Genomic DNA, 14,326 nt, shown 5'->3' on the forward strand with positions numbered 1-14,326 from the left:
GCATAGTGAGTGCATTTATTAGGAACTATTTTCAGCTGTGGATTAATACACATTTTGTGTGCATGTTTAACGCATGTGTGTGTGAGAAATATAATGCCCATGTTCATTCTTTACAGCTGTGTGGTTCAGTAGTGTGCTTTTTTGCCATGCTAGAGGCATGTCTCTCGGAAGGGTAATGTCGTCCCCTGAGGATGAAGCTTACTCACGCTAATGATCTCCTGCTTTTTCCTCTTGTACCACCATCAGGTTCACAGTGGTGGTTTTAAGTGAAATGTGGATGGATTGCCATGAAATTTTATAGGTTGAGTAACTATAGTCATCCTCCAGACTTTTTGAGTGCCATCACCAGGTCAAAATTTGGTTCCTCCAAATCTTTGCTTTATGACAACAAAACTGACAGTCACACGAGATTCATGTTCAGTGCTAATTGTCAAATGCTAGCATGCAAACATAAACTAAGACGGTGAACAGCATATTAGCGTTGTTAACATGAGAATGTTAGCATGCTGATGTGAACATTTCACTTGCATAGCAGCTAGTGTGGTTGCAGAATTGTTGTCTTGCTAATAGTTTTAGAGCATTGGAGCTCTATGATAGTGACTAATTCAGTATATCAGGCTTTGGCTACATAGGCAGAACTTGTTGACTGATCATTGACAGTTTTGGTGTTTTCATCGGGAATATTATCCTTTTAATTAAGCAGTTGCAAGGAATTGAATTGAATTGTACTAACAACAAGTTTCATTGGCAGTTCAAGCCTGGGTTTTCCATCCTAAGTCAATGATTCTTATTTCATGGATTGGCAATATAAGTGAGGGTATGCACAATGATAAATAGCAAAATTTACATTTATTTTCATATGGGGTGCTAGTGAGTCCATAACGAATCACCTTTCCCTCTGACCTTCATCACGCCCACTACTCCATCTTTAGACAACACTGTCGTGATGCAGATGATGATTAATTCTCTATCAAATAATGGATTGTGCTCCTCTCATAATCTGACCCCAGATTTCGCTGTAATTACTGGTGTGCATTGCAGTGCTGTCACAGCAGTGATAGGCCTGTGTGGGAAAGGAGTCATCACATGTCAGAAAATCCTGCCTCTCCTCTCCCCTCACCCTGCTGTCCAATTAGAAACCACATCGGGTATTGAATATGATAAATGCATCCAACACTGTACAGCTTGTTTTGTAGCAGACTAGTGACTCCACAAAGGACTTTGAAGGGCACATTTATTCGCAGGTGTGGCAGTCAATGTGATTCCCATTTGCTGTTGTTTGAGATTGATTTTATTCAGGCCCTCGGTGGTGGTGTGCGCTTCAGTGGACTTTAGACGTCAGACGTTTGAGGTGTAAAACAGAATATCTTATTGATCCATTTTCCTCTTTCGTGGCTTTGTACAAGGGCTATAGTATAGCGATGCTAGTGTTTCATTTCTGAGACCACATAAAGCTGGTAGATTACACAGATTCTGTGTGCTGATCTGAGTTCCCCCTGAACCGAAATTAATTCAGAACACGGAAGTAGTATGAATACATGCAATGTCAGTTGGTAAATGGCAGATTTTACGGTAGGAAGCACAAATTGAGGATTGAATTGAGTAAATTTTACAATGAGAAATTCACCTCTTCATCCAGAAAAGTGAAATATAATCAGCTTCCACTATCACACTCTCTCCCCACTAGGCATTTATAGCAGGAATAATAGCAGGGATAATATCCCCCAGGTGTCTTTGGCCTTTGTAACTGACTCATGGCATCTGAAGAAAAAAGTTTATAATATCTACATCCTCCAGTGATTTGCTAAATGTCATGTCTGGGTCAAAGTGGTTTAAAATGATCAAGAGATTGAAAAACCATAGTGTTATAAGGTAGCATCAGACAGTCAGCGCTGTCTCATCATCCGTCACCTTTAGATAAAGCGGTCAGACAGAAATATTATCATGATGTCTCTGACTAAAGAACTGCCTGCTGTCTGGTGTGTGAAGTGTTCCCGTCAAATGTGCTCGCATGTTATTCGCATCGGTTTCACTCAAATGAATGTGAGTGGCACTTTCTAACAGAACATTTAGATGAGCCAAGGCAAAATGGACTGAGAGTCAACATGTTAAACCTCTGATATGCTTGAGGTGCAACTAATGATTATTTCCATTATTGATTAATCTGTAGAATCAATGGCAAAATGCCCCTGAGCCAAATTTGATGTCTTGCTTTTTTGCTTGACGGTCTGCAAAACAGTACAAAACCAAAGGAATTTTGATGTTGCCATTTGGAAAATGACACTCAATCAATTTTCTGTCAGTCAACAGATTAATTGACTTGACTTGAATTGAGTTTTATGTACAGTTAAACTTTGATTTAAACATCAAGAGTTTCAAGAAATATTCAATTTGGGGGATTAAATCTCCAAATTCTCAATGTTTTTGTTTTATTTTAGGCAGTTTGTATGTTTCTACTGGCATCAGACTTGTGTATTGGATACAGACACACCTTCTCAAGCCAACTGCATGGTCTCCTAATCAATACAACTATTGATGTAGATGCATCTAATTAGAACTGCAGGCGTGAGTTGTGGACCTACACCATCACACTACAGCCTTTGCAGCACCTACTGTCATGCAGCACTTCGATCAGTGTTGTTATTGTTCTGTGATGCTACAGCAACTCCAGCCCGCAGTGCGCTCTCTCACAGTAAGGGTGTGATTCATGCTGTCACAGTTTGGTTCGTTTTGCATCTCATAATTTGACTGACGCATCCTTCATGCTCTCCATAACAGCATGATAGATGCATCCCGACTTTAAAACATGCTTTTATTAGCTGCTGCACTGTGGTGGCAAAAAACACAACACAGCCACCTCTTGTGTTTGCATGCTGTCAACAGTCTTTATCTGTCTCTTTCTAGCTTTAAGCTATCCCAGCAGAACAGACAGGACTGAGAATAAAATAGCATCCATGGCAGCATAATGATCCATTAAGCCATTTGGTTAATTGTAGATCTGGTAAATTGAGCAGAACGTTTATTTGTGTATCGGGATCAGAGGAGATGTAACATTTTAATGGGCAGGCAGATGCAAAGAAAAGGGAATTCTCCTGAGAGGAGGCGTCCAGTCAAAAATGTCGCATGCATTATGGATCAGCACACACATGGTCGACACACACAAAGGCAGCTGTATCGGGCCTTGCGGGCCAGTCAGTGGCAGAAGTCTGAAGGGGTTGAGGCACAGACTAATCAAAGCCAGAAACGGCCATGTCTTAATCACAGACTCTGGTCAGGGTGAAGCACCTAGAGCAAAACTGGATGTTTCTGTTCCAGATGTTATTTTAAGATAGAGAAGAAGAACAGATTTTTCATTTCTGGTACAGTATCAGTGTGAAAACATTCTCTCTCAGATGAGGGAGCCTAAAGGGTCTCCAGTACACTGATGCAGAAACACTGTCTCTGAAACAGGCACAGAGATGTAGTACCTCTCCACTTGTACACGCTCCTATGATGCTTTTTTTAGCTGTAGAGTTGGGTTTGTTAAGCCTACTGACCACAGCAAACACGTGTCATCTGCTGTAATTCCAGGACTCTCTACCTAACCAAGCTCGACATTTCAACCCCTTTCAACTCAAATCACATGCATCAAGGTGCAGTGTGCTGCACCTGCTCAAACAACGTGTCACCTGTCAGATTCATCTGTCACATAGTGATGGGAATGTAATACCTCACCTTGTCTCGTGTCCACATGTCTGATCTGCTGCCTTTGGGTGTAATTTTCAGCCTGCCGGTCAGAGGATTCAACGTTTACCTGATTAACTGCATCTTGGTATCCTCGAGCAACTTTGTTAGCTAGAATAGATGATTATTTCCAATCCAATTTAGCACTCACATTCAAATTTACTTGGATTAGAGGCTAGCTGTTTGTCCTGTTTTCAGCGTTTGTGCTACGCTAAGCCAACCAGCTACAGGTGCTAGCTTAACTTTTATTGTATGAGAGGGGCATCAATCTTCTCATGCAGCTTACTGCAAGCAAGCAAATAAGCATATTTCCCAAAATGTCAAATAACTGCTGCAATATAAAGCTCACTCAGATCTATGAAAAATATATAATGGCCTAAAAAATAGCATCATTCATCTTCTGTACTGGTAACAACGAGACTGATTTTAAACTACCTTTGTCCACAGAGGTTGATGCTAGCATAGATAAAGATGGCCAGCCTCTGCATCATATTTATGTGGGAGAAAACATACATTGCATGCATGCATCCAATATACATGTCAGATGTCTTTATGGTTATGCAGTCACCCACACAAACATTAAAACCTGCACGCTTCTATTCAAACACACACTTGAAATGTGAATCAACTTTCCTCTGGTCAAGTATCCACAGAAAATGAATGACACAAATTTAGTGACCCATCTGCCGCTCACACTCAATCCTGCTAATCAAAGTCTCAAGGTAGAGCCACAAGCTAGCTGCGAGACATCTGAAAGCAATGAAGGACCACACCACGTTTCTCCCAAACGGAGCTCGGATTCAAAATTCCCTCAGAAAGAAATTATTAGCTTTGCTGATGACTTAGTGATGAGGAGTTCTCACAGGCACAGAAAACCAGCTAAAAAAGAAATTGACAACTGCTGGAGGTTCAGGATCCAATTATACCCAGCTCTGCAGCTCTGAGGAGCTGATAATACCAGAGCGAGCGAAAAAATAATGTGTTAAAACTCATCTTCTGCTGCAGTGAGTACAAGTTTGATCAGGGGTTTGAAGAGGATGATGAAAAAGTCTGAACTGCTTTCTCCTTAATAATAAGCTGGTCACAGTGTTGGATATTATTGCTGATAGTTGCACATGATTACATTATTTTATTTAAAAGTACATAGTTTGATCCTTTTTTTTTCTCGAGTGTCCGTTTATTGCACAAAGTCTTATTGAATTGGCAGAACTGTGAGCTGTAATCTTCAGAGGTACAGTATGTACTCCTTCATCATTGTCTTGTCAGACTGAAATGGATGCACCATATGGTCCATTATCTCCTCCATGTGCTGTCTTCCTCTGGTGTATGCATGGGTTGTAATTGAGGTGAGACATAAGTGGGATAGGGATTTCTTCTGAGTCATACATTGAGTCTTTTTGGTACTGTAACTATTATGCTCCTTTGCTTTAATATTCCTCATAGTTTTCTACTTATTCGGATTAATTTTAACTGATTTAATCTCTTGTTACCTGCCTGCTGGAGGCTTTGGGATGTCTGAGCACATAGTGTGGTGAGCAGAGTTACTTGATGAAATAATACAGCCATTTGTGTCTCTTCTATGTATTTTTAGCTATGCTGGCAGCAGTCAGTTGATCCACCCCTTTGGCCCAAGACACAGAAAGGGACTAAACACCTGTGTTATGTAAATGTTAGCATGCTAATATGCTAAACTAAGATGGTGACCATCGTGGTAAACATTATACCTGCAAAAAATTAACATGTAAGCATTGTTACTGTGAGCATGTTACATTACAGTGCTGACATGAGCATTTAGCTCTACATTCCCATCAGCCTTTGCTGTGTTTAGTGCTAAATAGCACATGTTAGCATATTGGCATTAGCACTCAGCTCAAAGTATAGCCTCACAGAGCAGAGACTGTGTGATCTATGATGACACATGTTAACAATTAAGGTCTGTGACAGGTTTCTTCTTTACATGTTATGATTTGAAACCTGGAAACAACTATTATGTTTTATCTTGTTTTGTTAGAGAGGAAGCAAATATCAAAACCAGACCAGCTCCTCAATACAAAACTAGAAATCCTCCTCTGCTCATACATAATTAAAAAGGCTCAATTTAGAACAAACTGCTGAGTTGGCCCATTTATGATTCATGTAAGTATGAGGTCCTATTTGGTTTTTGGGTTCAGCAAATAGAAAGAAAACAAGTTTGAATATCTTGCCAGCAGGAACGAGCTATTCTCAGACCAATGTTTGCAGGTTTCATCAAGTTAGAAAAAGTTTGGCTTGGTCCTTGACAGCTGGGAAACCCTTAACACTGTGCTCTTTCAGACAAAGTGAAAGTCAGCCTCCAGCTTGTCTGAGGGAACTTTCAACCACAGATACACAAACTAAAATGACTGTTAATGTATACTTATAGATTGGTAAATACTGTGTGTCAGAATATGCACGTAGCACCAGTCTTGATACTTAATAAGAAAACTGTCAGGCTTGATCATATACACAGTTTTACTTCGTTTCATCAGCCCTAAAGGTGAACAAATCAAGACCCACATCTATTCTCTCACCACCCACAAACAAATTGCCTATTTAAGTTCCATTTATCCCGCTTTATTTGTTCCATGTCAGTGACACCCCTGCTGTCAACTTCTTGTCCAAATCCTTAAATTGCTGTATAAGCCTGTCAGTCAGTGTAGCAATAGAAGGGACAGAAGTTTGTCGTTTTCTGCTCTTTCACCAATAAAACAGATATAACTGCTTAGCCCCAGATGGAAGATAAATCCGCCACATGTGCATCGTGAAAGCCTTTTAGAGGCAAACACACAGGTGACCAATCTAAAACACCCTTTAGTGCTCTCATATTTTATCTAATATGCTCCCAAAACACCAATAAGGATAATAAAAAAATCCATTTTCAGTAGAAAACAGCTTGCTGAAATAAAATGAAGAAAATGTACATGAGTTGATGGCTGCACAGACAGCTAAGGAATTACATCTTTTGCTCCTTTGAATAACTAGGCTGCAAAGCTTTAGCCACCATAGAAATATGTGAAAGCAAGAAAATGCCTTGCAGTTATGGAAATTGAAATGCTTGAAATGTCAGCCTAACAAAAGTTCACAATAGGAGAGTCTGAGTTAAAAAACCCCAGAGATCATGAACTCACTCACGTGCCCTGTTTTCAAACACACCAGGCTCTGAAACTGAAATTAATTAGACGACCCATAGAGCTCCATTTCAGGCTTCTGCCTTTTCATTTCCAAACAGAAAATGTTTAATCTTGGCGTTGCTTTGTGCTAATCAAGGCACAACCTCATGCGTGCATAACATCACTTCCAGAGAAAAGTTTTGCACATGACTTGAGATTTTCCCACTCATTAACCACATGTTTTGCAAGTGCTGTGTTGTTCCTTGTCACAACTTCTCAAATTATCACTTTTGTATGCTGGATTTTAATTGACTTAAAGTGAGTTCTGATGCAGAGAAGTTGCACTAGAACTTGCTGCACCACTGGGCATAATAACAAACCTGACCCACTATCCTCAGTAATTAGTCTTCATTATGCGCTCACATCTGTTTTAAATTGTCCTTGTCCACACATCCAGCTGATGAGCTCAGGCAATATGAGGTATACAAGCTACTTATATGTAAAAATATTGCAACACACGAGTACTTTCCATACTAGATGGTAAACAATACATTCTATATGCGTTCATTTCAAGGAAAGCATTTGGCAGCAGAGCCTCTGCTTAAGCTGCCTGACATAAAATGAGTCATCAGGATTAACATGTTGCTGTCCCCCTGGAGATATTTAACAGAGCAGATTTATTCTAAGTGAGATAATAAAAAAAACCTCCAGCATTTCACTTCCTTGAACTCAGTCTTCAACAGAATTTTTCTTTGAGTAAATCATAAAAAACCGTCATGAATTTCTAATGGCTAGATTACTGTATGCGCCATGGATGGTAAAATGAAGAGACGTGGCGCTATTGCTTCCCGGTTTCACTGTGGTTCAATGAGCTGTGAGGCAGTTTAGAGTGTATGCTGGGTGTTTTTCACCCCTCCATTTATTCTGTGGCACAGATACTGGATGCTTAAGCTGTTACAGCTTCATACACACCCCTCTAGTCACTTTAAAAGTCACGTGTTGGGGGAAATTGAGGTGTTCTCTTATCAGATTCAGACAAAAAAAAATAAAAAAAATCATGCAACAGCTTTGGACACTTTTTGTGAGTCATAAAAAAATGGATATATGCATTGATTTGAAGAAAATTCAAGAAATATGAATTGATATTTTAATTATTCTGAATAACACATAAATATGATCATCCCAGGCAGTTATATGCCAACAATTCTAAAATATCCATCCTCCATCATCGTCAAATCAAGCATTCACTTCATTATGTAATGTGACATGTCTCCTATGTGTTAGACAGCAAGTGTGTCATCAAAAACACATTATTTTAATCCATTATGTATTTACCTTCTGCAAGGATGACTTGCTTACTCCTCATTTGTTCATAAGATAATGAAAAGTCATACAGCACAATTATTGCAGCCTTAATGCATCAATTGAATCCCTCAAAGTTTAGTAGCTTAACGAAGTAAATGTTGACAGAGTTAATTGCTGCAGCGTCACATATCACATTCCATGGAGCTCTATATGTCACAGTCAGGTTACAGACGCAGTGGCAGCTAGTGGCATTATGATCTATATTACCAGCTGAGGTTCCTGTTGCACCGCCTGGGGGTTAAACTCAGCAGTCTAATTTTAGTGCTTTCAACTTCCCCCTTCCTGAATGGACCACAAATGTATGCCTGCCTTTCATCAACATATGCCACTCACCCTTTACTTTCATTTGAGGTTGTTTTAATTCAGTCTTCAGTGCATTTGGCTCCCCTTTCGCAAGATGGACCATTGCATTTAGCATATGAAAGCGATGGTTAAAGTGATCTTCCTGAAGACAGACAGAAATGTATTGTTGTTGGGCTGTTGGGAAGAAGTAGTGAAATGAGCGCTGCACAGGAGAGAAAACCTCCGGCCGCACGAGAGTCTTCTTGATACTAATGAGAGGCTCCCAGAGAGGATTAAGTGAATCCCAATCACTTCAAGCTTGACGCCATATAAAAGGAATCATCCAGAGTGTGTTTCAGATGTGAGCCAAATAAAGATTTTGCAAGTAAATCAGCAATGTAGCAGGGGGAAACCCCCATCTTTTTATACATGAGCTACTTCATAATGACACAGTGTGCCATACAAAGTGCAATTAAAGACATCCATGTTGAAGGCTGCAAAACAGAGCATGGATGCAGCTCTCTGTTTCCTTCATCACAGCCTAATTGCGTCAGATAGGACAATCACCCCTTCCTCTCAAAGTGGATGGGTTTTAATCTTATGAACATGATGATGATGATGGCTGGCCGACGCACATCCCTTTTTCACTTCTGAGAGATGACGACCATGAGCGGGTCTAGGTGGGGAGCAGTCCTGGGGAGGAGGAGGAGGAGAAACCACTGGCTGTGACAGTCGCGTCTCTCCTCGGCTCTTTCCCTCCGCTTCAGCTTCATCATCATCATCACCATCATCATCATCACCCTCAGCAACAGCAGCTTCGGCTTCATCAGCAGCAGAAGCAGCGTCCGTCGACAGCGTGGAGAGCAAATAAGCAGCACGCATCTTCAAGAGGCGCTCCACTCGATGGGGAAGATGGGGAAATGGCAGCTGACCGAATGTAAGCATCAACAAAACAAACGGGATCTGCATTTATGATACAAACCCGGGCTTTTGCATCAATAGGAACTATTCAAAGAACAAAAGGTAAGATATTTGATGTTGTTTTTCTTGCAAAAAAAAAAAAAAAGAGAGAGAGAAAGAAAAAATAAGGAAAGAATCCTTTAAAATGTCAATTGATAAGGATTAATGTAAAGAAGCTGCAAATTCACGCTCTTTGTGCCAGTTTTGCCTAAATTTAACTAGATTTTAATAATGTTCATGACAACATAAATGTTAATCGTTAAAGAGAAATCATGATTTTTGTTCGTGCTTTCCTGTCTCTAATTTCCGAAAATAATATTTTTTGAATGCTTTTGATATGAAACCGTCGTTAAATCGGCTTTAGGCATCGCTTTAACGTGTCTTTTCAGAATCCAAAATACAAAATGTCTCTTTTTTGCATTATTATGCCTTGGCCAAACATAATACTACCATCGTTTATTGATCAAAGGATCAAGTTATATTAATATATATTTCAAAAGGAGGAGGAACCGCATGTAAGAGGACAGAAAGAGTATCTATCTGCCCCCTTGTGGTTTGATCCAGGCTGTGTTTTAAGGAAATGACAATGAATGCAACAGCAATAATAATCTTGAAAAGATTTAGCACTAATGATATTATTTGTTCCTGGTACTTTTTTCTTTTTAGAAATATACAGACATAATTTATTGATTTTCTAACAGCATATTGTAATCTCACCTTTAATCCAAATCTTGTTTAATGAAAACATGAGAAATGTCTCCTGACTGAGGGGACCCTTCAAACTACTCCACACAGTCCTTTTTTCCAGGGTTTGCAGATTTATGCTATGCATCTCCATTCATCTCATAAGTGTCCCACATTCATGTATCGTCCCCTCTGTGGTTTCCCGTTATGTAATTTCATCCCCATCAGACTGCATCAGCCTCAGAATGTTTGCTGCTTGGCTTGTACGGGCTCGCATGGGATATATATAGAAGTAACACAACACAAGTGTTAGGCTAGGCAGAGTACAAAGGTAAGAGAGACAGGGGCGATAAGTGTGTGCTTTATGTGTGTGCAGGCATGTGTGTGCCAACATGTGTGTATTTTGTGTGTGTGTGTGGGTGTGAGGGATGGATGCTGAGAAAGCAAGTGATGAATTATGGAAACACTTCTCTCTGTTTCAGAAAAGCTCTGTTTTGACTAATTAGGGAAGCAAAATCAGACCACAGGATAAACAATATTTGAAAATTATTTTTAACACTGCGACATTTCTTATCTCATTTTTCAGATTATCCCTTCTGACGTTGCAAGAAACATGGACGTATCTTCATCCTCGCTGCAGTACGGATCAAAAAAGCGGGTTAAGATTCACCCCGACACGGTGACGGTGAAATACGCCACTCACTTCCCCCAGCCTGGTGATGAAGGGTACGATGACGCACCCTCTTTTGAGGACTTTGGCGCCTTCGCGGAGGCTAATGTGGGAAAGAGACTGGTGTCAGACAGCAAAGGTGGCAGGACTTTCTTTGGAACCATGGAGACCCAGCCTAAGCCACCAAATGTGCAAAAAGACAAGGGGGTCGGGGGCCAGCTGGCCAGCTTCGGCGAGGCGAATGTGTTGGCCTCCAGGGTGACCTGGATGGCCTTGTTTGGGGCAGCGGTGGCTCACGGTTGCGTGGCGTTGATTACTCGTTTAGCAGCTGACCGCTCTAAAGTGCCCTCCCTTGAGCTGCTCTTCATCCGCTCTGTGATCCAAGTGCTGTCCATCCTGGTGGTCTTCTACTACCACGAGGCCCCCTTTGGTCCTAAGGGCTACCGGCTGCGTCTCTTCTTGTACGGCGTGTGCAACGTAATCTCAATCACCTGCGCTTACACCTCTTTTGCCATAGTACCACCCAGTAATGGCACCATCATGTGGCGTGCCTCCACCACAGTCTTCAGTGCAATACTGGCCTTCCTGTTGCTGGATGAGAGGCTGGGCTACACAGATGTGGTCACAGTGGTGGGAAGCGTGTTCGGTCTGTGCCTGGTCATGGTGCCAAACGTAGCAGATGAGGAGAAGTCCAGGCTGGGGTTTTGGAAGGAGGCCTTTGGCTACACAATGACAGTGATGGCCGGCTTGACTGCTGCCCTCTCCATGATCGTATACAGAGCCATCAAGGAGCGCGTCAGCATGTGGACGGCACTCTTTACCTTCGGCTGGACGGGCACGGTGTGGGGTGCCTCCACCATGTTTATCATGCAGGAGCCCATCATTCCTCTGGATGGGGAGACCTGGGGCTATTTAATTGGGATCTGTATCTGCTCCACCGTGGCGTTCCTCGGAGTCTACTATGCTCTAAACAAGTTTCATCCAGCCTTAGTTAGCACCGTGCAGCACCTAGAGATCGTGGTTGCCATGTTCCTCCAGCTCATTGTTCTGAGGATGATCCCGTCTGTCTACGATGTCATCGGGGGCCTGGTCATCATGATCAGTGTGTTCACCCTGACAGGAGTCAAGCTGTACAGGGTGAGCAGGGCCATTCGGCAGGATTATCAAGAGATCCTGGACTCGCCCATCAAATGAGTTCTGATGTATCAGTCTGTTTGTTTACAGTGTTGCTTGGTTGTGCAATTTAATGAATGTCTGGATCTTCATCTGATGATTTTGAATTGTTGTGTTGTTGAAAGGGTGCCAGTTGTGTAACTAATGTCTTAATATTTGTGTGTGAAATAAAAGAGAAATGTACTATGGTGACCATGTCCCCCCTGATAGTACTGCTTTAATGTCAAATTGTGTCAAAGACCAAAATGTCAGCAAAAAAAAAACAAAACAAAAAAAAAACCGAGTCAGTTTAATTTTTGTGATTTAACATTTTAAACCATATTGGATCTGGTCTTGTCAGTGGCAGTGTGAGATGATCATTTAACTGATATGCACCTTTTATGATAACGACATCAACAAGGTGGTGTGTATCCCTCTGTTGTCACACTGCCACCCTTGTCACACTGTGTAAATGTCAGTCAAGGAATCATTCATACTACGTACAAGGAATGAAAGAATAAAAATAAATACCACCCACGTTTCATAAAATAACTGGTATTGCTTTTCTTAGCATTAATCTGTTGCTCGCTAAGACGGTAAGACAGCGTAAGACTTAATCTGCTGGGATAGAGGCTTTGTCATACACAATATAACTGGGGTCATTAATCTTAATTTTCAAAGAGACTCTTCAAGTTATGCGAGATCAAACATCTTTTCATGCACAAGGACACTATCACCATATATTATTCTCTCTCAGCAATATGTTGCTCACAAACTGCACCTTTTAGTGCTTTTCTACTGCATCTCACGTATGTTCTGACCGCAGGAGCTGTTTTATTAGTGATTACGTCCCTGGACCCTGCTTCTGTTTACTTTCCGATGCATATCAAACTAATGCCCAGAGGCAGGGACACCGTCTTGAATTAAAGCCCCTTTTAACAACATGAGACATCTGCTTTTTCTGAAGTGGACGATTCAGGGGCTCACCAGCGATGCTTCCTTTCTCTGTGTGGAAAGCCACACTGAGCTGAAGTGATGGAATGAAATAAAAACATGATGATGCTGCAGAGCAGATGAAATAGAACATGTTGCACGCTGCAGTTGAATACTGACTCTACATGGATGTTTCATTAGCAGCCCAGCAGGTGGCAGTCACAATCCAGTTCACTCAATCAGAGTTAGCTGAAATCATGCTTCACTGCAGTAAATTCTGGGGGTAATTAATGTTACATCCTGTGGTTAGCAATATTCAGTCAAAGGCTGCTATTGCATCAAAACAATTTAAACACATGACACCTCATCCAAGCCTTTTTCATTTAGTGAACAGAAGCAGGAGAAGAGTTACTGGACAAATGTATGGCTGATTGTACACACAGTATCTCCTGATGAACTGTTAATAATGTTTATTATATTTCTATTGAAGCTGGGAATTATCAGCCTTGTGGTTATGACCACACACATGGCAGATGTGTTGCTGAAATCAAACCATTCTGTGTGATGACAATCTACTATCAGTGATGTCACAATAAATAAAATGGTGAGTAAACCCCAGGCTCCATTCATTTACAGCCAAAAGTTGAACAACCACCATAAACACATACTACTGGAAATTTGCCTTTTACTTTGACAACACCATGGTCAGGAGCTGAAGTTTATTTTTCAAACTAAAAAGGTGAATAAACTGAGATACAGTTGGTTTAGGCTCATTTATACGTGTTGTTTCATGCTCTTGTTTTGAGACGGGCTTTAGGTGCAGAAAGCAGAATACATGTAGAGGAGGCCCATCTGTTTGAGCAGGAAACAGATTGCATCCTGCAGCGAGCTGCACAACCTTCCAAATTACTCTGCAACCCTCTTCACCACAGACATGTTTATTAGAAGTGGCATCATTTCACAGGAGGGGCCTGAATGGAATTTAATGATGATTTATTGTATTTATGTGTGGGAGTATCTCTATGTGTGGCGCACAGTACAGATGACTGAGCACTTTTTATGAAGGGCTCAAAAACACCAGACTTTCCAGCTATTAAATATGTCTGTTCATCATATAAGGCCATACTTCTTCAAGTACAGACAAGATATCAGCAGCTGCAAGCAACATTCACCATGAATTTGTAAAACAAGGTGAAATTCACTTTTTATGTCAGCTGATGGATCACTTTTATATCTTGCCCTTTTCTTTATCAGATTGTTGATTCCAGATGAAGTTGCAAAAGTGCATATTAGGACTTTCACTAAATCATACAGAATGACATTAAGGCCCCACTCAGTGCTTTAAAAGCACTGAATGCCACTGTTCTTTTGGACAGCTGATTCTCAGCCAAATTAGTAAGTGAAACATCAGTAAAATATATAAATAAAT

General features: G+C 41.0%; 1 protein-coding gene across 1 annotated transcript; it reads left to right on the top strand.

Annotated features, from left to right (window-relative positions):
• Positions 1 to 8,966: 8,966 nt before the first annotated feature.
• Positions 8,967 to 13,510, top strand: slc35g2b (solute carrier family 35 member G2b). The gene is made up of 2 exons (XM_070986437.1): positions 8,967 to 9,521; positions 10,729 to 13,510. The coding sequence occupies exon 2, from the start codon at positions 10,756 to 10,758 to the stop codon at positions 12,004 to 12,006; it is 1,251 nt and encodes a 416-aa protein (XP_070842538.1). The 5' UTR covers positions 8,967 to 9,521; positions 10,729 to 10,755; the 3' UTR covers positions 12,007 to 13,510.
• The last annotated feature ends 816 nt before the right edge of the window (positions 13,511 to 14,326 follow it).

Source organism: Chaetodon trifascialis, chromosome 18, assembly GCF_039877785.1.
Source record: "Chaetodon trifascialis isolate fChaTrf1 chromosome 18, fChaTrf1.hap1, whole genome shotgun sequence".
Taxonomy (NCBI): domain Eukaryota; kingdom Metazoa; phylum Chordata; class Actinopteri; order Chaetodontiformes; family Chaetodontidae; genus Chaetodon; species Chaetodon trifascialis.